At 35.4% G+C, this 27,914-nt stretch overlaps 3 protein-coding genes across 3 annotated transcripts in view; 2 read left to right on the plus strand and 1 right to left on the minus strand.

Annotated features, from left to right (window-relative positions):
* LOC133324136 (neurobeachin-like protein 1) overlaps window positions 1-27,914 on the plus strand; it is a gene marked incomplete at its 5' end in the record, with an annotated part of 106,503 nt that overhangs the window by 57,555 nt on the left and 21,034 nt on the right. The window contains 5 exons of the mRNA XM_061533023.1: window positions 25,726-25,869; window positions 25,941-26,213; window positions 26,309-26,423; window positions 27,088-27,256; window positions 27,331-27,455. Coding sequence (XP_061389007.1) covers window positions 25,726-25,869; window positions 25,941-26,213; window positions 26,309-26,423; window positions 27,088-27,256; window positions 27,331-27,455 — 826 coding nt within the window. The remainder of the gene's footprint in view (window positions 1-25,725; window positions 25,870-25,940; window positions 26,214-26,308; window positions 26,424-27,087; window positions 27,257-27,330; window positions 27,456-27,914) is intronic.
* LOC133324135 (cuticle protein 21) lies at window positions 3,976-4,765 on the minus strand. Its single transcript, XM_061533022.1, has 3 exons — window positions 4,754-4,765; window positions 4,249-4,671; window positions 3,976-4,176 (listed from the first exon to the last, which is right to left on the minus strand). Exons 1-3 carry the CDS (start codon window positions 4,763-4,765, stop codon window positions 3,976-3,978), a joined length of 636 nt encoding a protein of 211 aa, XP_061389006.1.
* Window positions 22,876-23,843, plus strand: LOC133324139 (cuticle protein 19.8). The gene is made up of 2 exons (XM_061533026.1): window positions 22,876-22,986; window positions 23,064-23,843. The coding sequence occupies exons 1-2, from the start codon at window positions 22,972-22,974 to the stop codon at window positions 23,784-23,786; spliced, it is 738 nt and encodes a 245-aa protein (XP_061389010.1). The 5' UTR covers window positions 22,876-22,971; the 3' UTR covers window positions 23,787-23,843.

The following is a 27,914-nucleotide window of genomic DNA, read 5'->3' on the forward strand; positions in this document are numbered from 1 at the left end:
GGCGGTGGAAAGACCACATGAGAATGCTTCGAAAGTGCGTGGGTTAGGACCAGAAGCCTATGAAAAACAGAAGCAAAAAAGGATGAAGCAGGATCTGGACCAGCTGAAGAAAAGGGAAATGACAGAACGGATCTTGGAAAACAGGAACATGAAGTCCATCCCCAGAATGTAGATAAAAATTAAGATATTTACCCCATGGATGGGAAAGCCAAAGAAGCAGAACGCAGAAGTTGTTGAAACTGAATATAACCGGGTTGAGAATAGATAAATGTAATGTAGTCTTTGAAGACGTCATATACATAACTCACTATATTGCTTCCAAATGATACAGATTCCTTTAACCCTTTATTGCCCAATGTTGCCCACAGACAACAAAATGTTTTAGAGCTTATATTTAAATTACAGCTAGTAGATATATATTCTTTGGATTTTGTATGTCAAGACTAGATTATGGACGACACATATCAAAAGAAAAAACTAAAACATTCAAATTTTTGGAAAAGTTATGAGCTTTTCAATGTAGAGGAGAGGGCAAATATGTGTACAGTACTAATTTGTGTATACAGTCCAAATTATTTAAATCACTTCGTATTCGAATTGTACGAATTCTGCCATCAGAATTCTTTTTGATTCTTGAAAAACAGAATCTAGAGAAATATTTTAAATGAATTTTCCGTCGATTTTCCATTTGGTTTTTTTAACATTAGACTTTTATTTTTCAAAAAGAATGTACTGTATCTCCCGAAAGCAAGGATGTAGCGATGTCAAATTTTGTTCATAACTTATTTAGGATAGTTGCATTAAATCTGTGAACAGAATATTGTTCTATGGTTACGGAAAAAATCGGGGTTTTCCGTAAAAAAAGAAAGTATGGTCGAAGAAGATGAGAATATGAAGTCCCCCACTTATATGGAGATATTGCAAAAGAAACAGAGTTCGAAGAAGATATTTTTTATGAAGAAAAGCAATGCGTAACATTAGTACCCAATATAACTACTGTGTTGTCTTCAAAAAGTTGTTTAATTGTACAAATGCCTAGATTAACGGCGTGTCATGGAAAAGATAAGAAAGCAGTACATAAAGCGGAAGCAGTTAAAGATGAACTAAAGTCTGTAGCAGATAAATCCGTAAAGGAGACAGCTGTACGTTGGAAGCCAGTTAATTTTAAAGAAATAGAAGTAAATGAATTAACACATTTTCATCGCGGAGAAAGCGAACCAACGAGTGAAGATCCTGGAATATAGGATATACTGCTTAAGATGGATGATGAAAACGATAGATTAAGGTGGCGGAACTTCTGATGGAGGTTCCAATTGGCTGCGACGAATAATGAGTGCTGTTACCTAGAGGCTGTGTACCACTTTACTCTTACGAACAATGATTTGTTCACTCTCCATGAAACATACTCCCATTGGAAAATGTGGCTAAAATCTCTAAAATTTCGAATACGGGCATGTAACTCAGCAATAAAACTTAGAAAGTACCAAAAATGGTCTGGACCTTTTTATCGGATTATATAAAACAATGAATACTTTTTTGCAATGATAATTTTCACCCTTCGTGAAACCCCGAATTTCAAGTTGCATCCACTTCGGATAGAACATGCGTCTAATGCTCTAAAAATACCGAAAATGTACGAAACATTTATATGGAAGCTATATCGGAAAATGGGCCTATTGGTGAGAATTTCAAAGCTGTTATTTTAAATATTGAGACCTCTACAATGATTTCAAAAGACGTGGGCAAATATATATAGGATTTTATTGTGTTCAAGTGTCCCACATGGAATTATTGGTCTTAACAATGACAATTTTAGGGTCGATTTATAAATTTATATCCCTCTGGCTTGTGCGCACGATAACTCTCGAAGGGAGTAACCGATTTCATTCCAATTTGTACATCGTAATATTTCTTCCAAACTTTAATGAACTTTGATGATGGGGAATATCGGTCCACTCATTCTGGAACTCATCCACACAATGGTGAACAATTTGCTGGAAATTAATTGAATATAAAGCGAACGGAGTATCCGATTCGAGTCAAACTTTGCACAACCTATTTTTCACCAAGTTTGAAAATGGGGCCTATATCGATATGAACACTTTTTATTACCTGCCTTGCAAAATGTTCAAACTTGAAGTCCGAATTGCAATCGTAATATTTTTATCAAACCTACATTAAATCTAAAGATGAGTTTTATTGGGCGACTTCCACTGGTACTTCTCGTGAAACAAAGCATTGTGGGCGATTTTCGATAGAATTGGGCAATTTAGTTCCTTGAGCAGTTCGTTCTTTTCCAGTCCGCTCCGCAAGAAAGAAAGTAGGAAAGTTCCTGGTACACGATAGTTCGTTCAGTCAATACTGTCGTTCATGCTTCTTCTTTTCTATGCTTGAATTATTTACAGCGTTTAATTTTTACACGGAATATTTCATTCATTAAAAAAATAAAGAGACGATTAATCATACCTTTACTGTTTCACACATATGAGTGAACTAGGTGAACGAAAGATCCGTACCTAGTTCTGATTGTTCCTGGTTCGGAATAATTAATTTAAACTAGTTTGTTTCGGAACGACACAACTGCATTTTTTGTAAAGTTGGGCAATCTAGTTCACGTAGCGGATCGATCTTTCTCGTTCCTTTTTTAAAAAGGAATTAGTTCCTTTATGCTCCATATAGTTTCTTTACTCCATACAGTTCTTTTGCTCCAAATAGTTCCTTTGCTCTTAATATTCCTTTGCTCCATATAGTTCATTTGTTTTTTATAGTTCCTTTGCTCCAAATAGTTCCTTTTTCCAAATAATTCCTTTGCTCCATATAGTTTCTTTTGCTTTTTATAGTTCCTATTAGTTCAAAAAAGAACGAGATCAGAAAAAAGAACGATACCAAAAAGGAACGACATCGAAAAGGAACGAGATCAGAAAAAGGAACTATATTAATTCAAGAGTTGGAACTAGTTCCGATCGTTCCTTTCTCGGAATAGTTTTATTGTACTAGTTCGTTCCGGAACTACCCAACTCTAATTTTTCGACAATTTCGCCCATTTTCGTCAATTTTTGCCACACCCGAACATTTTTAATATTTAAAAATAAAACAACAATGTATTATATATTTTTGTACTGAACATTTTATTCAGTAAATGCAAACGATTTTTCTCCTGATCAAATCAATCTACGAGAATTTCGAGTCACTTACATGCTAAATTAACACTCACAACATCATTGCTACACATGTATACACAAATATGAATACACATACATACATACAATTAACTCCTTTATATGGATACATGGCGGCTGATGATAATAAAAAAAGGCATAAATGCACCCACTTCAATACAGGATCGAAATGAATACACATATCCTTAGAAATATTTACAAAAAATACTAACAACAATAATAATGAGCAGAAAGAATCAAATTTACAAAAAATAAAAATTAAATATGAAGTCCTTCCCCTTTTTCCAGTGACAATCAATGTCTAAATTCCTTAAGGACATTAAGGACTCACATATTTGAATTTTCCTAATTAAGCGTAACAACTCATTTGCATGCCAACAAAAAAAGCAAGTTTTGAGAGAGCAAGAGAGAGAGAGAGCGAGTATCCGCCTGGCATATGCAAATGTTAAGCAAAGCTAACATAGAATTGAAACAAAAAATGCTAACTATGAGAGTGAGATTGAGAGAGAGAGCGTGAGTAATGAAACTAGAAACAAACAAAAAAAAATGACAAATAAGTTAATAACACTTAAAAATTAATAAACTTTAACGACGAGACAATTTTCCTGTCCCATCTTCGTAAGGAATCACATCAAAGTCCGGAATACGTTGTGCTTCGTCGTCGTCGTTTTGATTGAGAGGAGGTGAAACTGCTGCTGCTGCCGCGGCTGTATTTCCCTCTCAACATTGGTAACTAGAAATGCCTTTATATTGAATAGAAGGTGGGTATTTTGGGCTTTGGGTGGGGAAAGATGACTTAGTGATGATAACCACCGTAACTGTAACCAACAGCTGGAGCAGCATAGGCGACTTTAGCAATGGCAGGGGCGGCCACAGCTACCTTGGCAACAGCTGGAGCAGCTGCTACGGCCACGACAGGTTTAGCGGCAATAACAGCTCCGCCGGATTTTTCCACAACGGCATTGAAACCATTAATATGATCGGCGGTATAGGTTACCTATAAAAACACACACACACATTAAAATGGGTCCATTCCTCGGGGTGTTGGTTGTGCATCACATTAACCTACCTTACGAATGGAACCATCAGCTTCAGTCAGGGAATAGCTACCCTGTACAACACCATTTACTAATGATTCATGGGCCGATTTCGAATCTCCGGTAGAATGATCTGAAACTCCATAGGAGAAGCTATATTGTGGATTGGGATCATATGGCTCGGGTTCTACGGCTTTAACAATAGCCGGTGCGGCGGCAACTGCAACCTTTGCAGGTGCTGCAACAATAGCTGGGGCGGCTGCTACAGCTACTTTAGCTGGCGCCGCATAGGTGACTGCTGGAGCGGCATATGAAACGGCTGGGGCGGCATATGAAACTGCGGGTGCGGCATAAGAAATCGCCGGTGCTGCGGCATATCCATATCCATGACCAATACCACCAGCCACAGGCACGGAAATGGCCATCGACAAGGATACACTGAGTACTAGAAGCACCTAAAAGCACGATCACAAAAAGGAATCCATTTTCATTGATGGGCAATAAGTTACATCACCGAATCCGATCCGAAATCCTTACCTTTTTGAACATGATCGATAAGTATTTGGTCTGTCTGTTGCAAGGAAGCCTATAAAGAAGCTTGTGAAGCTGAAGTGTCTCTACCTTTGCTGTTTGCTAGCAAATATCTAACTTTGGTTTGAGATGCATTCTGAAAGAAGTTTCCACTTTTATATACGAAGGAATGTCAATCTTGCCACATTGTGGCCATCTATTGGCTCAACTTGGACGACGACAACGACGAAGCTCACACAGACTAGCAAACGCAGCAGCATCAGTCTCAATCTCAGACATAGCTTCTGTCTACGGATGATGTATAGATTTGAAATGTGGTTCGAAGACTCTTTAAAGCTGTGCTTTTCATTTGTTATGGTGGTGAGTTGTGACCACCAACATCAGTACTCTTTGAAAGAACACCACCGAGCGAACGAGCGGCCATTCATTGTTTTTTTTTCTTTTTCTGTTTTTGTCTTTTCTTCGAATCCGAAAAGATTTGATAGATCTGGTTTTGTTGTGATCTTTTGTCCACCTTAAATGCGGATGATTTCTACATCGCTGCCGGTGATTGTGAGTGAGTGATTCGCGATTATTTTTGTTTGTCTCTTTGTTTTGTTTCGATTTTAGTTTTTCCTACTCGAACAGCCTTTTAGAGGCAAACTTTTCTTGTTGTTTAGATCACCAATTTAAAACCTAAAAAATGCCTAGCCAACAACCAAGCCCCTGCTAACAAGATACGCGCATGCGCGAACTGATTTATTTAGTTTTCCTCTTGTCAAAACGCACATTTTCAAACAAAGCAGGGCTGTACAACATTTGGGTTCGGGGGTTATTGAAGGTGATAAGAATAAAAACTGTCGTAATGTCATCGGTCAGTAAAAAAAGAATATATCGGGACTTGGTTCTACACACCAACTCATTTTCGGCTTTAGGCGCTACAGGAGGGACTGTAATTTGCAATTTCGGGTTCTTGCTGGAAAAATAAAATTGGTGAATTTGCGCACAAGACCGACACGCTTGGAAATCTGTTTTAAGCTCGGCTTATGGAACAACCGTTCTGTAATAAGCCAGCTATGTAAGTAAGTAAATTGTCCATTGGAAGTGCCATTTCAAGTTCCTAGTTGTTGAAAACCGCCATATTATGCTCCCACCTCTTTTCAGTATTTGTATGACCATGAGCGCATCCATCCAACAGGCTACAATATCGGGTTCTTGTGTCTAAAAACAAGTAAAAAAAGTGTTAGTGATGTCGCCGACAGGTATATAGCCTCGGCCTATGGTTTGCGGAGGTCTTCGGAATTACACACAAGGTTTAATTATTCGCTTCATAACAGGTATTTAATTTTATTTCAAAGGTTTCGAATTTAATGTCAAATTAAATTTACATGTTTATAAAATATTGACCCTCTGTGGGGGTGGTACCAAAAGGAGTGGACACGTAAGTCCCATATTCCGACGTGATCTGGGCTTGGTACTATTAATAGATTGTACAAAATTTGGTCCAAATCGGACATTCCATTCGCCTGATATTGGATTTATAAATATTGCATATTTTGACCATTTGTGGGGCAGGTACCAGAAGATGTGGACCAATACGTCCCATATTCGGACATGATTTGATCTTGGTAAAGACAACAGGTTAGTCCTATATTCGAATTGGTAAAGATAATATGTTGTTCAAAGTTAGATACAAATCGGACATTCCATTCGCCTGATATTGAATTTGTAAATATTGACATTTTTGATCATTTGACCAGGTACCAGAAGAAGTGGACCAAAAGGTTTGGTGAAGATAATAGGTTGTGTGTGCAAAGTTTGCTTAAAATCGAACAATCCCTTGACATGATATTATAAAATACATTTTTTGCATAATTTTGATCATTTTGTGGAGGAGATAATAGAAGAAGTGGACCGATATTCCCCATCTTCGAAAGGAATCGGTTGCTCCCTTCGAGGGTTATCGTTCCAGACGTCCAGACAAATAGACGAACGGACATTTATAAATCGACTCAAAATCGTCTAAAGTGGAAGTGGTCCAAAGAAAGATGGGGTCTAACACCAATATTTCGATGAAGCACATTTTTGGGTTTCCAATTGTTTATACCCTCAGTAGCCGTGTGACTGAGAGTATAAATATCAGCGAATATTTTATATTTAATATAGGTCCATGTTTTGACGTAACCCCCATATAAAGCTCCCGCCTCATTTCGGTATTTTGCTGATCCTAGGTATTTTTTGCAAATTCGAGCGCATTTCCATCCAACTGGCTCCGGTATCGGGTTCTTTTGTCTAAAAGAATCAGCGAAAAATGTTTAATATAGGTACATATAAAGCTTCCGCCTCATTTCGATATTTTAATGATATTTGCCAATTCGGGGTTTCAGAGGGTAAAAATCCAATCAAACTGAAAAGCTAATGCTACCTTTTCGAAATTCGAAGTGGTCGTAATTTGGCATTCAGATTCTTGGTAGGTAGACATTTGTGTCGTAGAAAATTTTCACTACCCTCTTTATAATAACCACGCCCTCATCCTATTTAAAATATTCTGATGATCGTATATGTATTTTACAAACGAACTGTCAGTAATTTGTCATTCCCGGTTCTTGTTGGCTGAAAAACTTTTCTGTGGGAGATGCTTGAAATATCCACCTATAAAACCCTTCCTGTAATTTTGTACTTCATTTTCTTAGAGAAAAAAAAAACAAAACATCCCGAGTCCATGTTATGGCACAGGTCCCACATAACAGTTCCCATCAATTTTATGTATGAGAACATTCTCCTCATGACACTTGCCAAGTTCGTTCGGTCCGAACTTTTTTCTCTAAGACATCCCTATTATTATTATTTTATTATGGCGTGCCTTATATTGTAACTCCCTTTCCGAATGTGACTGAAAGGCCAAAATAGTCTACTTTACCACCTTAATGAATGCTGGAGCTTTGATCTAAAAACACCAACACACGCACACACACACACATCGACAATACAAAATCGTAACTTTTAACTTCAATTCGATTTGGTTCAATTCTGATGCAATCAACACAACCTCTTGTCGTCGATGGACAACAAAACAAACATTTTGGATATGCCACCATAATAATGATTTCAAATGATTGACTGACTTGGTGGGCCTAATAGAACAGCAGCAGCAACATGGCTGTGATATATATTTTTATTTATGGGGGAAACACAGTATTCATTCAGACAAAGTGAATGAATATTCTTGTCATTTAATAATCTCCATGGATGTGGATTTCCATGACTTCAATTGTCGTCAGAATTTTTTTTTAAATTATAATTGTTTTGGTGTGGCGATTTTGTCGGTGTTACAATTTAAGAACTGATTTTTTGATTTTGGTAAGAAACAAGTTTGGTTTTAGTTTACAATTTACTGCACCAAATTAAAATTAAACGAATTCATTAAAACACCATTTGGTGATGGCAATTGCCGAAGACAAGATATTAGCTGACAGTAGTCGTCGTTGTCAACTTGAATGTGGTTGAATGCGGCTGCAAGCGGCGTCTGGTTTTTACAAATTGCAACTTCTTGTGGCAGGCCGACCGGCCATTTGTCGCCAAACGTCCATGTGAATGTTTGGTAATGTGCTATCCGTATGTATGACTTCATGTCTAAACGCCCAAATAATCACAGAAATATTGCAAAAAAATTGAAATTTGAATATGGCCTTGATCCTCAATATCTTTTGGTTGAATGTTCTTTCCGCGAAGCATTTCCAGTTAGCCGTGATGCAAATCATTTCAGCATATAATTATGATGGATAACTTCGATCACTTGTCTCGTGACATTCAAATGTTGTTCTTGTTTTCCATGCAAAAAGTCAAGATTTAAGCATGAAAATGAATGTGAGAAAAGTCATTTTGTATCTGCATTTTTTGTGGCAAACGAAAAAACGAAAACTTGATTTTATAATTCACAAAACGGATATATACTCAATTGCATTATTTTGAATATATGTTAATGTGTTTTATTATTCAATGACAATGAGACAAACTAAAATATGTACATGTTCGGAAAAATATGTATTTTTTCATTCTCCAAGAACACGTCATTGCAAATTTTAGTCAATTCGTTGGGCCGATCTTTTTATACTCTCCAACGTGAGATGTACGGGGCAATGCCCTAATAAATTGCTGCCAGGAGAAAATGAAAAAACCAATGTATAGGACTAGTACCTTTGCACATACCAAAAATGACGCATGATTATCTCCTCTGCCTTATGGCTAAATGTGCCTCGTCGAAATATTGGTTTTAGACCCAATGTTTCTTTGGACCAAATCCGTTTTAGACAATTTGTAGTCTGTTTAAAAATTTCGATCCGTCCGTCTATCTGCCTGTCTGGCCGGTAACTCCCGAATAACCGAATTCATCTAAACTTTGCACATCGTAAAATTTCTTCGAAACTTAGTTCAAGTTCGAATATGGGACAAAACGGTCCACTCCTTCTGGTACCTAACACACAAAATTGTCAAAATTGTGCTTTTAATGTACCAATTCTGACTGACTTATACACATTTTTTATTTAAAGGGACCTCCCCCCATTCTCGGGGTCAAAAATTTTTATGATTTAATTCGAATCTACTCTAATTCAAAAATGTCCTCACAAAATTTCAAGTGAAAATCTCAAGAACTCTTGAAGATATAGCCGATGTATTGTGTCAGCATCAAGTGACGGCTGAAGGGCTTCTCAAACTTTAAACGCGTTTTTCTCATTTGTGAATGGCGGGCACGATAACTCAAAAACTAATAACCCAATCGATTTCAAATTTTTACACGTTTCTCTGTGAGTGTACAGCTATCGTATGAACTAGGATAAAGCAATCGGTGAAGATCTTCCTTATTGTTTAAGTTGGTTTTTGGTCAAAAATCAGCGATTTTCCAAAAATATTTTTTAAAAGTTCGCCATTTTGTTAATTTTAGAGCGAAGTCAATAATCCTAGTTCATACGAGAGCTAGACATGTACTTGTACACCGTTGGAATTTTCGGATTCCGATGTTCCAGTGAGGAGTTATCATACCAGCCATAAAAATAAGGACTTTTCTTTAATTACAAAAAACAATAACAAAAATTAATTCTTCAAATATATATATGCAAAATTACAAACCTTAACAAGCACTGGTATTGATTTACCAGCCCTTTGAAAATCTTGAAAAATTAAAATCGAGAATGTTATACCCTTCACAACACTGTGATACATGGTATTATGTCTTTGTGCATATGTTTGTAACAGGCAAACGGAAACGAGATAGATCCATAGTTCCTTTTGAGAATATGCATAGAATCACTTTCTGAGTCGATTTATGCATGTCCGACCTCCCATCGGTTCGTCTGTTGATGTAAAATTGTAAACAAAGTACAGGTCGCATTTATAATCCGATTTGGATAAAATTTGGTACAGCTTATTTATTTGGCCGAAGGACGAACCCTATTGAAATTGGAGAAAATCGGTTTAGATTTGGATATAGTTCCCATATATATTATATATATATATATGTCCGATTTTATGTAAGTTCTGCACCAAACTCTCAATTTACACGAAATTTGGCATAGCGTACTGAATTGGGTCACATTTTTGTCAGATTGACGATTGTGCAGAACGTACAAAATTGAGTATAGAATGCCATAATAATTGACAAATTATTAATTGAAACCCCATTAAACATGAAGCCGGTCGAATATATGGGCTATGTCTGCATTTCTACAAAAAGCTATTATGTCATTCTATACTCAATTTTGTACGTTATGCAAAATTTCGAGTCGATCTGAGAAGAAGGAGGAGTTTAGGGCACCATTTAATTAAAATCGCACGAAAACATTAATGGAAAGTATATCTGAAGCGATTTCAACGTTTTGTCCATGTCGGCCATATATAGGAGCTATATGCAAATCTGAACCGATTTGAACGAAAATTGCCAGACTTTAGGTTATACTAACTTCAGTACGTTGTGCAAAATGTTGTGTTAATCGGTTTAACTTTGGGTCTTTGGTGCACAATTTACTTAAAATCGGACAAAACGATATATGACAGCTATATGATAAAATCCGAGGATGGGATTCAGTAGTCCACTCCTTCTGTTACCTCCCCCACAAAAGGGTGAACATTTTCAATATTTATAAATCCAATATCAGGCGAATGAAATGTTCAAATTGAACCAAACAATGCACACCTATTATTTTTACCAAGCCTAGAAGAAGTCCGAAGATAGGGCCCTCCCCCTCCGGTACTTTCCCCCTAGAGGATCAACAGTTTAAATGTTTCTAAATCCAATTTTAGGCAAATAGAATGTTCGATTTGAACAAAACATTGCACAACCTATTATACTTACAAAACCTAAATCAAGCTAAATCAAGCCCTATTGGTCTAATCCTACTGGTACCTTCCCCCCAAATGGTCAAAATTGAGCAAAAAAATTAATTTTACAATATCATGCGAATGGACTATCCGATTTGATCCAAACTTAATACAGCCTACTACCTTTACCAAGTTTTGACGAAGACGAAAATATTTACAAATACAATATGAGACGAATAGACTATCCGATTTACACCACTCCTTCTGGTACCTCCCCAACAAAGATCAACATTTTAAATATTTACAAATACAATATCGACTTCAGCCAAACCTTGAACAACCTCTTATACAAGGTGAGATAAAAAACTAAAACAAACTAAGAGTTTAAAGTTTGAGAAGCCCCCCCTGCCGTCACTTGATGCTATCACAATAAATCGGCTATATCTTCAATAGTTGATGAGATTTTCACCTAAAATTATATAGGGACATTATTGAATTAGTGTAGATTCGAATTAAATCAAAATACAAAATAAAATTTTTTGAAACCGAGAATGAGGCGGTCCCCTTAAATGCTGGAGTGCTCTAACGATCACACTATGACACTTGAACGCTTGTAAACAATATAATGAGCTGTCACTGGAATAATTTTTACAGCTGTCGGACGAATGGCTTAGAAATGACAGCAGTCTGAAATTGGTTGCAGATTTTACATTTCACCCTGTATATACAAAACCTTGATCAAGTCCGAAGATGAGACGCATTGGTCCACTCCTTCATGCACCTCTCCCGCAAATGGTCCAAATTTTCAATAAATACAATATTAGGCGATTACAAAACCTATATCAAGTCCTCCCCCAGAAAGGTTTAATAGTTTATAAACTGGTAACATTCATTAAATTGAAGCAAATTGAATAACCGGTTTAATCAACATTAAATCGTAACCCCCTAAAACCTGTGTGTAATTCCGCAAACCATAGGCTGAGGGTATATATATATATGTCGGCAACACCGACTGATACATTTTTACTTTTTACAATATTATATCGAAAAGCGAATTTTACATGTCAATATTCCCTCGAAGGAACATACTCATGTCTTTCTGCAACCTATGATAAATTTAATTTCATTCGGGCAGATTTAGAGTCATCTGCGTACCATGGGACAAATTTATGGAAAACAATATAGCAAAATTTATATACGCTAATCAGACAAACATTAGGAGTTTGGTGCACCATTTAGGTAAAATCGGAAGCTATATCGAAATCTGAACCGATTTTTTCGAAACTTTCCACACATCATTATAGGCTCAATTCAGTACGCTATGCCAAACTTCGTAAAACTCAAAGGATATAAGGGACTTTGGTGCACCATTTACATAAAATCGGACGAAAATATATAAAGGAGCTATATCGAAAACTGAACCGATTTTTCCTAAACTTACCACACATCATTCCAGACTCAATTCAGTACGCTATGCCAAATTTCGTACAAATTGACGGATATACAGGTAGGGTTAAATTTTTTATTGTTTAGTATAGCGTACAATACATTCTCATAATGAAATTATTTCAAAGAAAACTGAATTATTACAAAGAAAAATAAAAATTAAAACATTGAGCAGTTGTAATAACCAAACAACAAATTTATTTTATTTTATTTGATGTTGTTTGAAGAAAAATATAAAAAAAAACGGACAAGAGCTTTGTAATCAAAGTGAAGGGGTTCAATTTATGTGATTTTCCCCCACAGCCAAACAAACTCCGCCACCATCATTGGCCAATGCAGCAATAAACTGCTCCAAACAAAAATTATCAATAATGAAAACTGCCTTAAGCGATACAAACGTTTTTTTTTCTTGTTTTTCTCCAAAACGCCAAGAAACGGGCGTTTTCCCTTTGAAGCCTTGGTAAAACGCACAGAGAATAGATCACAAAAATCTACATCGATGTATGCTGCCTGCCACAATGGTTTTTTATGGTCTCGATAGATCGTGCGACATCGATAATATCAATATGTTCGTCCGTCTCTTCTCAGTATACCGAGATACAGTTATTTATGTATGTAGCCGTTCATAGTAATGTGTAATAAATATATAAAACAATTTTGCAATGTGGGCTTGCTTGCTTACATTTCATAAAAGGAAAATGCGTTCAAGTTTTTTGCCAAACCAACTTATTTTCGAGTTGTCCAAAAAAAACAATATAGCCATATTCACTATTAAAGCGTGGAAAATGTACGAGGTACGATTTTCAAAAATGTTCTTGAAACAAAAAATCAAATTTATCGAAATCAAATCGATCGTGATTTATTCAAACAGATACAACTACAAAAAGGGCTCGAACCATAGTGGAAAAGAGAAATAGCGGCTTGCATTCCTTCCTGATTAAGGCAATCGAAACCCCATGAGAATAACACCAAATAGACATAGAAGGACCTAGCGCCACCCAGAGAAAAAAATTGCAACACTAAAAAAGCAAGGACCCCAACCACTGCACTAAACTCAAGAGGGTGTTGTTACTAGGCAACCATAGATGGTAGCCCTGGCCGGAATAAAATACAATGTAATCATGAAATCACAAAAGAACTGGTCATGTACGCATCAAAACATTGTATATTTGTATTATACCAAAACAGTAATTTCTAACATGTATTATAAGAAGCGGATTCGAACCCTCAACATAAACACATGAGAATAGCACCAAATAGAAATTAAAGTATATAGCGCCACCCAGTGAAAAAATTGCAACCCTAAATAAGCAAGGACCCCAACCACTGCACCAAACCCAGGCAGACGTTGTTACTATGAAACTATAGATGGCAGCCCCATTATCAAAATTATGAAATCATTATTTAAACTAACACAGGGGCTTAAAGAGTAAGATGACGATGCTTTATTGAAGCGGAATAACAAGATACCATCTTCAAAAGGGTTGGGAAGAAATAATGGGCTGGTCGTATAAACATCACAAATTGTATATTTGTATTATCCTAAAACAGTAATTTTCTACATGTCTAAAGATTTCACAGAATTTTCTCAGACCCTTTTCCAAACTTTACAACTACCACGTCGTATATCAGTCGACAACTATTCAATGAGGAATTTGTCTTTGATATTTGAACGTTCATCCGAAACTGTGACAAAATCCAACTGAACAACAAATGACCAACAACGAATATTTTGTCGAAATACCAACTGTTCAATAATGAAACATGGCGATTGAAAAAAAACAACAACAGTTACGATAAAAACACGCAATAGAACTACACGCCTTAATTTGTAAACTCTTGCAGGCAGCAATGCATGTAGCCCCGGACACCATACGTTTCGATTTTCGTAATTTGGTCATAATTTTCGTTCGTTTGTCTTAACAGATTTCCGCTACAGATACAGTTTTAGTTTTCAATCGTTTTGCTCAAATCCAACGCCTTCGTCATTGTTGCTGTTTGCCAGTTAGGCCATATGACAACAGATATGTAGTTGTTGGTTGCATTAAGGCACATAAGCTTGTGCGTATCGCTGCTGCTGCGTACCACCAAAAAGCTTTTCATTGTTTTCAAGAGGTTTCGTTTTTTGTTTAGAATCGGTGGTCTGGTCCTTTTAGCCAACTCGGTGTTTAATACTTTTAATTCAACAACTTGTGATTGCGACTCAAATTGCAATGCCCGACTCACTGACTAGCTGGATAGATACAAATATGGAGATAACGTGAACCATCGACCGACGACGACAACAAAGTTTTCGAATTTATTTCAATAATTCGATTCATTACTAAAGGCATTAATTGGATGGCGTTTTAAAAATAGTTAGTGAGAAGTTGCACACACACACACACACCACCACCACTGGAACAAAGTAATCTTTGAAAACCAATTTGAATTTGGCAAATATTTTAAATATTTTTCATTTTTTGTTCGTTAAAAAAATCACACACACACACAAGTCACACTTTATAGCAGTCTCTGCTGTTGCTGATGTGTGTGACATTATTCCCGGTGTAATTTATGTACTTGTCAGACAGTTAACTGGCTGCTATGTTGTTGTGGCCAACAAGACTATCCATGTTTGGTGGCAAGGGACGTGTGTGAGGTTTTATGTAACGTGGCCAATGGATGGCAAGGTCATTACGTGTTTTGGCACAGTTATTGAAAATATTTAGATTTTTAATTGTATTCGTATTAATATTTGCATAGCCATTTATGAAACTTGCTAACAAAAAAAAAAAAAAAACAGATAAGCAAAAACCGTTGATAAAAGTGAAATAAAAGTGAATAGGTACTGAGGTTTCATATGGAATATTTGTTAATATTTATACCTTCCCCCCATTAGATGCAGGGAGCTTTGCTTTACAGGAATTCAGAAATTTTGCACAATAATCATTTTATGCATGTAGGTGTGTGACAAGTTGTGAAACTTCGTGCTATAAATGCACAGAATGGAGTCAGGATTGCAAATAGTGATCCGGATGGATGAACCAACGGGAATGGGGATGAAAAGTGTCCTACTATTAGTATTGAGTGATGAGGTTACCAATATGTTTTATGGATAAATCTGAAACTGTGAAATTTTGATTTTAAGGCCACAGTGAGATTGTATGATAATGTTGAGTCTAAACCAGTAAGGAAAGTAGTAAAGTCGGACGGGGTCGACTATATGATACCCTTCACCACTATGGGTATATTAAACAGGACTATTAACATGAAATTGGATGAAATAAAATATGTGATATTTATCTAAATGTGAATCTACCTAGGTCTATCCATAAAGTATGTAAATCGACTTCAAACAAATATTGGGCTATGTCTGTACTTCTAGAAAACGCAATTACGTAATTCTATGCTCAATTTTGTAAGTTGTGCAAAATTTGATGTCAATCTGACTACATGAGGAGTTTGATGCCCAATTTACTTGAAATCGGGCGAAAATATATATGGAAGCTCTACCCAAATATTAAGCGATTTCAAACAAACATGTCACAGGTTAGGTTATAGTAATTTCAGAACGTTTTGTTCTTATCAGCCTATTGGTTCCTTGGTGCGTCAATTACTTAAAATCAATCTATAATAAAAGGGAGCTTTATATAAATCTGGACCGATTTTCACGAAACAAGGCAGACATCACTCTAGGCTCAATTCAGTACGTTATGCCAAATTTCGTGCAAATCGAAGGATATATAGCGACTTTGGTGTTCCATTTACATGAAATCGGACGAAACTATATGGGAGCTATAGCTATAGCAATCTGGACCGATTTTCTCGAAACTTGGCAGACATCTCTCTAGGCTCATTTCAGTACGTTATGCTAAATTTCGTGCAAATCGAAGGATATATAGGGACTTTGGTGCACCATTTATATATGAAATCGGACGAAACTATATATGGGAGCTATATCTAAATCAGGACCGATTTTCACGAAACTTGGCAGACATCATTCTAGGCACTATTCAGTACGTTATATCAAATTTCGTGCAAATCGAAGGATATATAGGGACTTTGGTGCACCATTTACATGAAATCGGACGAAACTGTATATGGGAGCTATATCTAAATCTGGACCGATTTTCACGAAACTTGGCAGACATCATTCTAGACTCAATTCAGTACGTTATGCCAAAGATCGAAAGATATATATGGACCGTTTACATTAAATCGGTTAAATATATATATGGGAGCTATATCTAAATCTGAACCGATTTTTCCCAATTTCAATAGGGTTCGTCCTTGGGCCGAATAAGTGATCTATGCCAAATTTCATCCAATTCGGATCATAAATGCGACCTGTACTTTGTTTACAATTTAACATGCACAGACGGACGGACGGACGGACGGACATTTATAAATCGACTTAGAAAGTGATTCTATGCATATTCTCAAAAGGAATCATGTGCCTGTCTCATTTCCATTAGACTGTTACAAACATATGCACAAAGATATAATACCCTGTACCACAGTGTTGTGAAGGGTATAAAAATCGCTATTTATGTATGCCAAATACACAATAGATAAGTTGTCCTAAAAACAATAACTAAAATCAATGTTAAGTTCGGTCTGACCGAACTTTTTATACTAACCACCATGAGGATGACAATCAAAATATGTAAAACTTCTCAATATATATAAATAATTTCTTTACAAAGCCAAAATGCCAAATTATTGTCACTTCGATTGGACAATTTGCCGAAAAAAATTCCCGAATTGGGGTAGGATCCTTATATGGGCGCTATTTTAAAGCATGGTACAATATCGAAAAAAAAATCTGCAAATGTTTTTATCGCTCTTTCCGACTTTTAGCCGATCCTTGCTCAGAAAACCCTTGTACTTTTTGAAAAACTTTCGGATTCGTCTAAAATATTTACCATAAATACGTCTCATTATGCTAAATGAAATATAAATTATTATTATTTATTTATTATTATTATTTTTTTTTTTTCTAGAACCTATTTTCGATTAGTAAAATTGTTTAACGGATTTTCAGTTAATTAACCCGATTTTTGTACCGATTTTAATTAACCGATATGTAAGCTATTTAAAAGCCGAAAGGCTCGGAGTCCTTTAACAAAAAATTTGTTAACGGATTTTCATGATGATTTTATAATTTTGTGAACCAGACACATGCAAAATTTTTTGTCAAGTCCGGCATATCCAACAAAGTTTCAATATTTTGGAAATTTAATAAGAAGGCTCTTCTCATGTTGTAAAATATTATAAAACTCAAATATTATTTTCTAAGCATTCCGGAAACCTCTATGTTTGAATGTGAAATGAACAATGATAAAAGAAATCGAAATTTAATCTGACCAATTTTTTAAATACAAGTAACATCGCCCTAATTACGTGTATAATTGAATAAATACCTGAAGTTTTATTTTTATTATTATTATTTTTTTGTCAAAAAACTTTCGAAACACAAATCACGTTTTTCGAAAAATTAAGCAATGGCATTTTTAATATCAATTTCAAACAATGGCGTATTCAAGTGTGGGTGGAATGAATGGGGGAGATATCTCACCACAGACATTTCTATATACTTTTAATAAACTCGAGAATTTATAGACGCGTACGATAAAACATCTTCTAAACATGAAATGTTTAGAAACAGGAAGTTTCATAGGAAAAAAATAGATCAACAAAATTTTTAATGCATCAGACATCTGAAAACACAAGGAAGTATTGTCTACAATTTTTATTGGTTAATTATAGTCTTGGAATGAATAAATCTTCCGATTCTATGAGACAAATTATAAATCACAACAAAAGTGCTCAATTGAATATATTCACGTTTCAATGCAATGACCATCATTGAATTGCAGTGGTCAACATAACATGTTTCATATATCGTCCAATGTCGTTGTGCATTAGAAGATCGTTATTTATATTTCGAGTCGCATCTAATTGTATTAAAAAAACTGAATGTTATATTTTCTTCACAATAAAATTGATAATCCATTCGAAATACTTCGAAATGTTGGTCGAGGCCCAATTTAGTAACTTGTTCTTGATCAGAGTAAAATTATATGTCGATTCAGAGAATGTCCTTCTTTCCGTAGAATTCACACAAGATTTCGCAATACAGTCGAAATGGCCTATAAATCAAGATATCGCGATATATCAATATATAAGCGATAATAGTTTTAAGCGGCATTATATAAAGGGTAGAAAGTCATTAAAATTAGTTCGATAGTATTAAAGATTAAACTGTGTATTCTTACAACTCTCTCACGTGAACATTTTAATCTTCTTTTTGACAACCGAAGTGGCAGATGTTTGGCATTTTGAGTTGTTAAATATGACCACCTTTTTAATTTAAGGAAGCCCTCCCCCATTCTCGACTTCCAATTTTGATTTGATAAGAAGAATAATGGATAACATGTTTTCTTTTGTCTTGTTTTTTGTACTTAAAAAATACTTCTTTTCGATGCCATCAATGCCGATCACTGGAATATTCCAATTTCACGCAAAGCTATTAGAAACAGAAAATTTTTGGCTCTGGCATGAACTAGGATTATTGACTACGCTAAAAATGAGCAAAATGGGCGGACCTAGGAAAATTATTATTTACAACTAAAAAACCCAAATTGAAAACCAGTGAGCGGAGTAGTGTAGTCGGACGGGCCGACCACATGATACCCTACACAACTTCCACGAAAGTCTAACTTTCTGTGGCTTTATGTTCTGAGCTTGGGCAATGTTTCGCGATATTTGCACCCTCTTGACGGACTAGAGGTCAACAAATATTACTAATATTCAGTACAGCCTTTCTAATTACTTGTCCATTTTCTCTTTACCCTTTGTGTTGTTAAGTTCGGCTATCAATTGTGGCCTATAGATCGACTCCAATTTACACAAAAAATCAAGTCCACTTTATCCCAAAACTATTATCTGATCATCACCGACAAGTATAGGCGTTGTCCTTGACCATACCTGGATCCTCATGGAATATTTCAAAGCGATCAACTCTATATTTGTGGTAATGGGTAATGGGCTACTATATAATATATTAATACGTAATTACCTGTAAAAATGTATGTGTAACTCTCACATCCGGGTACATACGACAATATAATTGGTATAGATTTAAAGGTCAACCACTCATCTTCGATATGCTATCAACATTTTTGGTCAATGTCCTTCAGGAGTAAATATATACACTATAGAAGACAAATTTTGTCATTTTTCACACAAAAGTCAGGGTCCATTTGACCCGCTAAATATTGACCGATCATTATCAAAACAGGCATGCTTGTTCTTTGGCCCTACCGCCTTCTCCCTGTAAAAATTCGCGATGTTTGGGCCATAATTGCGGCCTCTGGAGCAACCAGAAAAACCCACAAAAAGTTAGTATTTGGTCCATTTCATCTCCTAAATATTAACCGATATTTACCAAAAACAATAGGGGTCTTCATTGGCCAGAACCCCATCCTACATGCAAAATTTCGTGAAGATTGGTCCATAACTGTGGCTGTATCGTATTTACAAATTATAATGGACAGACGGACGGACACACATGTCTATATCAACTCAGCTAGTCGAGATATAACGATCGGTATACCTAAAGGTGGGTCTAGGACCAATATTTCGCTGCGTTACAAACTCTTGGGGCTGTACAAAGCTATAATACCCTGACAACATAGTTGTGTAGCGTATAAATAGGGAAGATCTCCACCGATTGAATTTATCCTATGTAGGTCATAAAACACATTCTCAAAAATGTTCAAAAAATTTCAATTTAGGTATTTTAATAGATCTTATCATGGTGTGCAACACTGTAGGACAACACTTTTGGTGTGAAAAATTCCTATTGGGGATGAAAGAACTTTGTATGTATATAAAGGACAAATTCGCCATAGGTTACAGTTCGGAAATATGGCTAAGTTTTTTTGAAAATAGCTTATACTTGAAAAGATACCTTCATATCTTGATTTGTAGCTGTTGTATGTATTCAATAAAATCGAATGAGTAATTTTGTATACAACATTTCGTCCTTCTAACTGAATGTCGTGTGTGTCCTTTTCCCCTCTAATTTATTGAACCATACTTAAATTATTCCAAGATGAGATTTTTCGTCCTCTCAATATTCTACAAAAATGTTGCTAATAGGATTTTAGGTGGTACGTTTTAATGGTCTATTCTCAATTTTACCAATTTCTTAACACTGAAACCCTATACATATGTATGTACATACAGTTGCGGCCAAAATAATAGCAGTGCAGCCCATAATCAATATTTGGAAAACGAAAAAACATACCGTGATCGGACGATTCTATAATAGTTTTATATGGTGATACTGGATTCTGAAAAAATTTACGATCCCTAAAGCAATCAATGAAGGTGGAGCACTTTTGAAGGTTTAAACGTTTTTTCTTGTACTGCGAATGTGGACCAAGATATTGTATTCAAAATGCAATTTATGCCGCTCAATACTGCAACATATTTTAGTTCCATATGCAGAATATGAAATACATATAAAATGGAAATTTCAATAGGTCAATGATCCAAAACAAACCAGTCGATTAGCAAAATATTTCTCCAGGACAACAATGTTGATATTATGGAAGGGCCAGTGCAGCCACCGGTTCTAAATTCAATTGAAAATTGTGGTGCAATTTTAAAAATGAGACCGTCGTAGCTAAACCTATGAAAAATAATGAGCTATGGAGGATAATTTAAGAACATTGACTGAAAAATCCATGCGAAAGATAATTTAGTCAATTCAATGCAACGTCGATGTGCATCAGTGTTACGCGCCAAACCTTTGCAACAATATCCACGAAATAATGCATTTTATCTAGTTACATATGCTTAAGTTTTATATAAGGACCTTTTATGAATTTATGTTATATTTTCCTTGCATCTGCTATTATTTTGACTGACCTCATTTTAGGAATAAATCTGTTTTAACACAATATTTTCAAAATATAAGCTTTTTGTTATTATTACAAAAAGATTATATAATTATATAAATGTTTTTCTTCTGCTATTATTTTGAGCGCAGCTGTATGTATTTCAATTAATTCAGTACACATTCCTTATTATGAAGAACTGTCGGATTTCTACGAATTATTTACTAAAACCATATATAATTATGTCAATAAAAAATTCGAGAAAAAAAGGACCGGTTTTTGAAAGTTTGAACCGGATATTCATATAGTAAAACCGGTTTCAATGCCTTATCATTAGAAAGCTTGCAAGCAAACGTGCTAAATCTATTGAACCAGACTATTATAGGTTTTATACCGGTTCAAAAAATCAAGAAAATCCGTTATTTTTTCCACGAAATTTACGTGAATTTTTTTGAAGAATTACTGCCCAAAAATTTTCACGTGATCATTTTTTTTACAAATGAGATTATTTAACTCGAACCGTAACAAATGTGCAACGTCCCTATATCCGAAATATGCATAGTAGCCCTCGCATTCCATTGTATATCTCTCCTGAATGACAAAGATTTTGAAAACAAAAAACAAAACTCTCATATCGCTCTACCCGAAATATTAATAGCAATCCTCGCCTTCAACACAAATTGGAATTTCAACAAATGAAATGTTTCAAAAAATTACAGCAACAACATTAATATAAGAAAATCGATAAACAATACCACCAATCGTCAAACACTATTGACGCCTAACCGTCAATGGGTATTTATTTATTTTATATTCGATTTGTGACGAAGTGGTGTCGAAGACGATGAGTTCGGAATTGTAATTATTGGCAGGCGTCTTCACTTTCATTGGCAGTAGTGGTAAAAACAAAAACAACTAGAAGAACCAACCTTACTATGTATGTATATGTGTGTACAAAATAAGGCTAAAAATGCGGGGAGTGGTGGAGGGCAGCTTTAACTGCAAGTGAAGTGGCGTGGCGTTTTCTTGCTAATATGACCACATACGGCTTAGCAGTAGTCTTACCCGATTTACGTGCCAAGAATTTATGTTTGTCAAAAATTGAAATTTTTGTTGTTGTTAATTCGATGATGATATGTACGAACGATTTGCTTTACCTTCAAATGTTTGAAAATAAAATTGAAATTAATATTAAATAGCCGAAAAATACGTCTCTATGGTGGCTACCTTCGTTTAGAACAACAAAAACAAATGGTAATTTGGTGCAACCATGAACATGTCTTTTAACAAAAAAAAATCACAAATTTCGGTTGGTATGTTCATAGCCTGCCTCTTTTGCGTATGCGGGGGAGTGAGACACATGAACAACAGGTGAATAATTTTTGAGGGTCGCTCATAAAGAATTCGTCACTGGTATTGCTGCTCGTTCGTCTCTCATCCTCTGTTATGCATATGGAATTCCCTTCGTACCATCAGCGGTAGATTTCTGATCGGCGGCAATATAAATAGCCAAACCAATTTGGTAACGGTATGTCAGTTCAATTTTAAACAACCGACAGTGATAACAAACCCCCAAAAACTCCAAGCCTAACAATGAAATCCTTCGCTGTAAGTATTAAAAAATCGTTGGATTACCTTCTCAATGGTTGGACATTAATTTAATGGTGGTCAAATTATCCATTTAGGTTGCCGCTGTTGCCTCTACTTTGGCCATCTCTGCCAATGCCGGTTTGGCTCCCGTAGCTGCTCCCTACACCACATTCGGTGCTGTACCTTATGCCGCTCCTTATGCTGCTGGTCCCTACACTGCTGCTCCCTACTTCGCTGCCCCAGCTGCCTACTCAGCTCCCTTGGTAACCAAGACCTTCGCTGCTGCCCCAGCATTCGCTGCCCCCGCCGCTGTCTACAGCGCTGCCCCAGCTCCCTATGTTGCTGCTCCCATCGCTAAGACCTATGCTGCCGCTCCCTTGGTTGCCAAGACCTTCGCTGCCCCAGCTCCAGTTGTAGCTGCTGCCCCAGCTCCCGTTGTTGCTGCTGCCCCAGCCCCCGTTGTCGCCAAGGCTGTAGCTGCTCCTTTGGCTGCCCCCGTTGTTGCCAAGGCCGCCGTCGTTGAGCCCGAAATTGTCGATGCTCATCCCCAATACCAATTCGCCTACAATGTCCAAGACACCTTGACCGGTGACTCCAAGACCCAAGAAGAGACCCGCGATGGTGGTGTTGTCCGTGGCTCCTACTCCCTCATCGAACCCGATGGTTCCCGTCGTACCGTTAACTACTATGCCGATGACATCAACGGTTTCAACGCTGTTGTCCAAAAGGATGTGCCCGTTGCTGCTGCTGCCCCCGTTGTAGCTGCCCCAGCTCCCGTTGTTGCCAAGACCACCTTCGCCGCCCCCATTGTTGCCTAAACAGATTTGCCACTCCTTGCTTGACCAATAGTAGTGATCGAAGTGATGCATGCCATGGCACACACACATCATCAGACTCCACACCACCAGTACCCATTAGGAAATTAACGCACAAATTTTAGCCACAAATATTTTTATTTCGTTTTTGTTTTCGTTTTTATGTTCTCTTTTCGGTTATCATCCAATTATGCCATGTAGGGCTGCAGTAGCAGAAGAAAGAAAAAACAGTTAAGTGCTCCTGGGCATTGGATGTTAAACCGCCATTGCCATGGGCCAAAGATTGAGTGCACGAAGACAGTGTTAATTGCAGCGGTCGAACGGCTTTTCATTTGTAAATACTATTCCAGTTGAATCATTGTCGTGTCGTTGTAAAATTACTTTCATCACCTATTATGACCAAGACATTGATAAATGACAAAAAAAATTATTAAACAAATTGTTAAATAAATCTTTATTACTACCAAAAAAAAAATCTGAAAATTATGTTTTACTTTCAACCAACATCCCTATTGGGGATCAAAGTCCTTGGTAAGTATATGAAAACCCCCAGAAGAAAATCGCCATATGACAAAGTTCTCGAAAACTTCCTGTCGACCCTATCCTCATTTGTAGCTATTATATGTATTTTTGGAGATTACATTTCTGCAGTAAAATCGAATGAGGAATTTGTAGAACATTTCGTCCTTCTAACTCGTTTCCTAGACTATCCTTTTCGTCCTTAGTATATTGAACCGGACTCCAATTATAACAAGATGCTTTTTTTATTCTCGCAATATTCTACAAAAATGTTGCTTATAAGATTTTAGGTGGAGTCTCAAAGACGATATATCGATATATTAACGTTTTAATGGTCTAATCTCAATTTTACCCGTTTATTGTCACAAAAACCCTATATGTATTTCAATTAATTCAGTATACATTCCTTATTAAATAATGAAATGTCGTATTCGTCCGATTTTTTTTCTAAAATACATATATAGATAGAACCGGGTTTCAAAAATGTTGAACCGGATATTCAGATAATAAAACCGGTTTCAATACCTTATATGCATATCATTAGAAAGCTAGTAAATAAAACGTGCTAAATTTATTGAACCGGGCAATTATCGGTTTTATTACCTGAATATCCGGTTCACAAATTTAGAAAACCGGTTCCATTTTCCTCGAAATTTATTTATTTGTTTGGCATAACTATATAGTTTTTAAGGAAGTAATCCGAACAAATTCGACATGTCTACATAATACGGAATATATATTGAATTTATTGAAATAGGATTTTAGTGACAAGAAACGTTTTTGGAATATAACATTTAAAAGTAAAATATGTACCGTTACTATTGATGCCTTTGTTTTAGCTAAAACGAGGGTTAAAATGACACTTGCTAACTATTTCCCTTTATATGATTTTAAATACAAAATTTTAGATTTTTATTCCGACAAACATTTTTTTTGACACTGAAAGGGTTAAAACGTTAAAATACCAATTTCTCATCTTCGAGGACCCCAAAAATCTTAATAAGAATATTGCGAGGATGAAAACCCGCATCCTGTGGTAATTGGAGTCCGGTTTAATAGATCAATTACCAAAAGGACCCAAGGAATCGACTTTGGAGGACTGAATGTTCTACAAAAAAGTTCATCTATCCCATATAATAGGTAATCATCATATCTCCGAACTTTGACCTATGGCGATTTTTTCCTTCTGGGGTTTTCATATACTCGCCATCACTATATTTTTCATATAGGAACTTTCCACCCCCAAAACCTTGTCGCACAATGTAAATTACAGCACGTCCGATTGGTATCCTTATAAGAAGAATATTCTAAAATGTGGACCTAACTATAAACTAAAAATTTATGAAATTTTTTCCAAAATGTGGATCGAACTGTAATCTTTAAATAAAAATTTAATTTATTTTTTGTTTGTTTCGTATTTCAGATCCAACATGGAAGAATACTGGACTCTCTCGAATCATGAAAATCTGGCGCGAATGCGTTTAAAACTGGAACCGCAATTGTATCCGAATAAACATGAAAATGCCTCAAAGTTACGTGACAATGCTACAAATCATTACGATACCAAGTGAGTACAAAAATAAAATAGTCTCTTTAACTACAAAAAAAAAAAAAATATATTATCCCATTCAATTACAGAGAGATCCCGGAATTTGATTCGACAATTAAAAATGTTGTTGTTCGTGATTTTCTATCGAACGATGAAAATTCTCAATTAGAGGAAGATTTACTGCTGACAATTGAACAGCAATCGCAGCAGGACAATACAACAGAGAAATTGGTAATATCACAGGAATGTGAACTAATAACCCTGATGACTAAAGTCAAGGGTCGCATTGAAGTTAATCAGACAATGTTCACATTTATCGATCTAAGTCCACCGGCTGAAGATGGTTCGAAACATGATTTCAAGTAAGTTGGGCTAATACTAGTTAGAAATTATACATTTTGGTGCGATTTTAAGCTTCTGACTGAATAATTAATTATTTTTTATTTTATTTTTTTAGATTTTCCATTAATAAGATACGTGAAGTGCATTTAAGAAAATATAATTTAAGAAGAAGTGCATTGGAAATATTTTTGGTGGATCAAACAAGTTACTTTTTGAATTTCACCACAAAGGTAAGTTTTAAAATGTTGAACTAAATCTAGATAGTTCAAAACATAATAATAATACAAGGTAGGACATCTTAAGGTAATAACAAAAATTCAACAAAAATGCCTTCTTCTGTCAAATATAATAATAATATACGCAACAAGTTGTTGTGTTTATTTCACATTTTTTCAACACATAACTAAAAATGCGAAAAATCAATATGAGGTTTTATCCCAAAATCCAGTAGGAATACCATGAAATGTTTGTTTCTCACATAACAAAGTAATTTCTTCATTTTCATTCGAATATATTTCAATTTAATTTGAATTTATTTGGCATGGTATTCAGAACAATACACATTCACAATATATGTATTTTTATTTAATAGAACAATCCACCTTGAGAAAAAAATGTAATCAGTTGGTAGTAAAATATTTTACTAGAACTATTTTATTGCGTATTGAGAAGTAGGATCCAATTCTAGGTCCATGTCAATTTTAAATGAAACCCTTTCTTTACATCATTTCCATTCAATCGTAGTTTTCTCTTTAAAATATTTTATTTTACAGTTTCCGTAGAACTAGAATTTAGTCCTTGACTTTATCTTGTCCATTTTTGTTTTCTACTAAATATAATTTTTATTTATTTGATTTTAATATATATATATTTTTTTTTTCTTTTCTTTTGCAGACTCGCAATAAAATATTTTCGAAAATTCTAAGCCTACAACCACCTAATATTTTGTATGGTTCCGGCCGATCTCCGGCCGAATTATTAAAACAATCCGGTTTAACTCAGCGTTGGGTAAATCGTGAAATATCGAATTTTGAATATCTTATGTATTTGAATACAATAGCAGGTAATTTTGCAAATTATATGCCAAAATGGAATTTACTGTCATTGATGTTGATGTGTTTTTTGTTTTACTTTCAGGTCGTTCATATAACGATCTAAGTCAATATCCAGTCTTCCCATGGATTTTAGCTGATTATACAAGTGATATATTAGATTTAACAGATCCAAAATCATTTAGAGACTTGTCAAAGCCAATTGGTGTGGTAAGTATTAAAAAAAATAATAATAATATATTTAAAATAAACTGGCCTGCTTTTAACTCCAAGTTCAAAAAGGAGGTCACATTAATAGAATTCATCCTAATAAAATAGATTAAAGTATGTGGAGTTTATATGATAGTTGTAGAGTTGCAATATATAACAATTGCCATATATTCGGAAAAAATATAAATTGGGACGCTACACCATTCTTATTTGAATTGAATACGTAATAAAGTTTCAGTCGGGATTAAAATTTGCTGGAATATGATACTTATTAGATGCAGTCTTATTGGAGATTTTGGTATATTCCTGAAACAATTTGTTGGCAATATTGTTAAATTTATAACGTAAATTTCTAAAAAAAAACTATTGAATTTAAATATATAGTTTGTTTTGAGACTAATACTGAAATTTGACGCAGAATATTCCAATCTTTGAAAATAAGCACGAAAAATTAAGTTT

Source organism: Musca vetustissima, unplaced genomic scaffold, assembly GCF_032173495.1.
Source record: "Musca vetustissima isolate MV318-11 ecotype Yass unplaced genomic scaffold, APGP_CSIRO_Mvet_v1 utg28112, whole genome shotgun sequence".
Lineage (NCBI taxonomy): Eukaryota > Metazoa > Arthropoda > Insecta > Diptera > Muscidae > Musca > Musca vetustissima.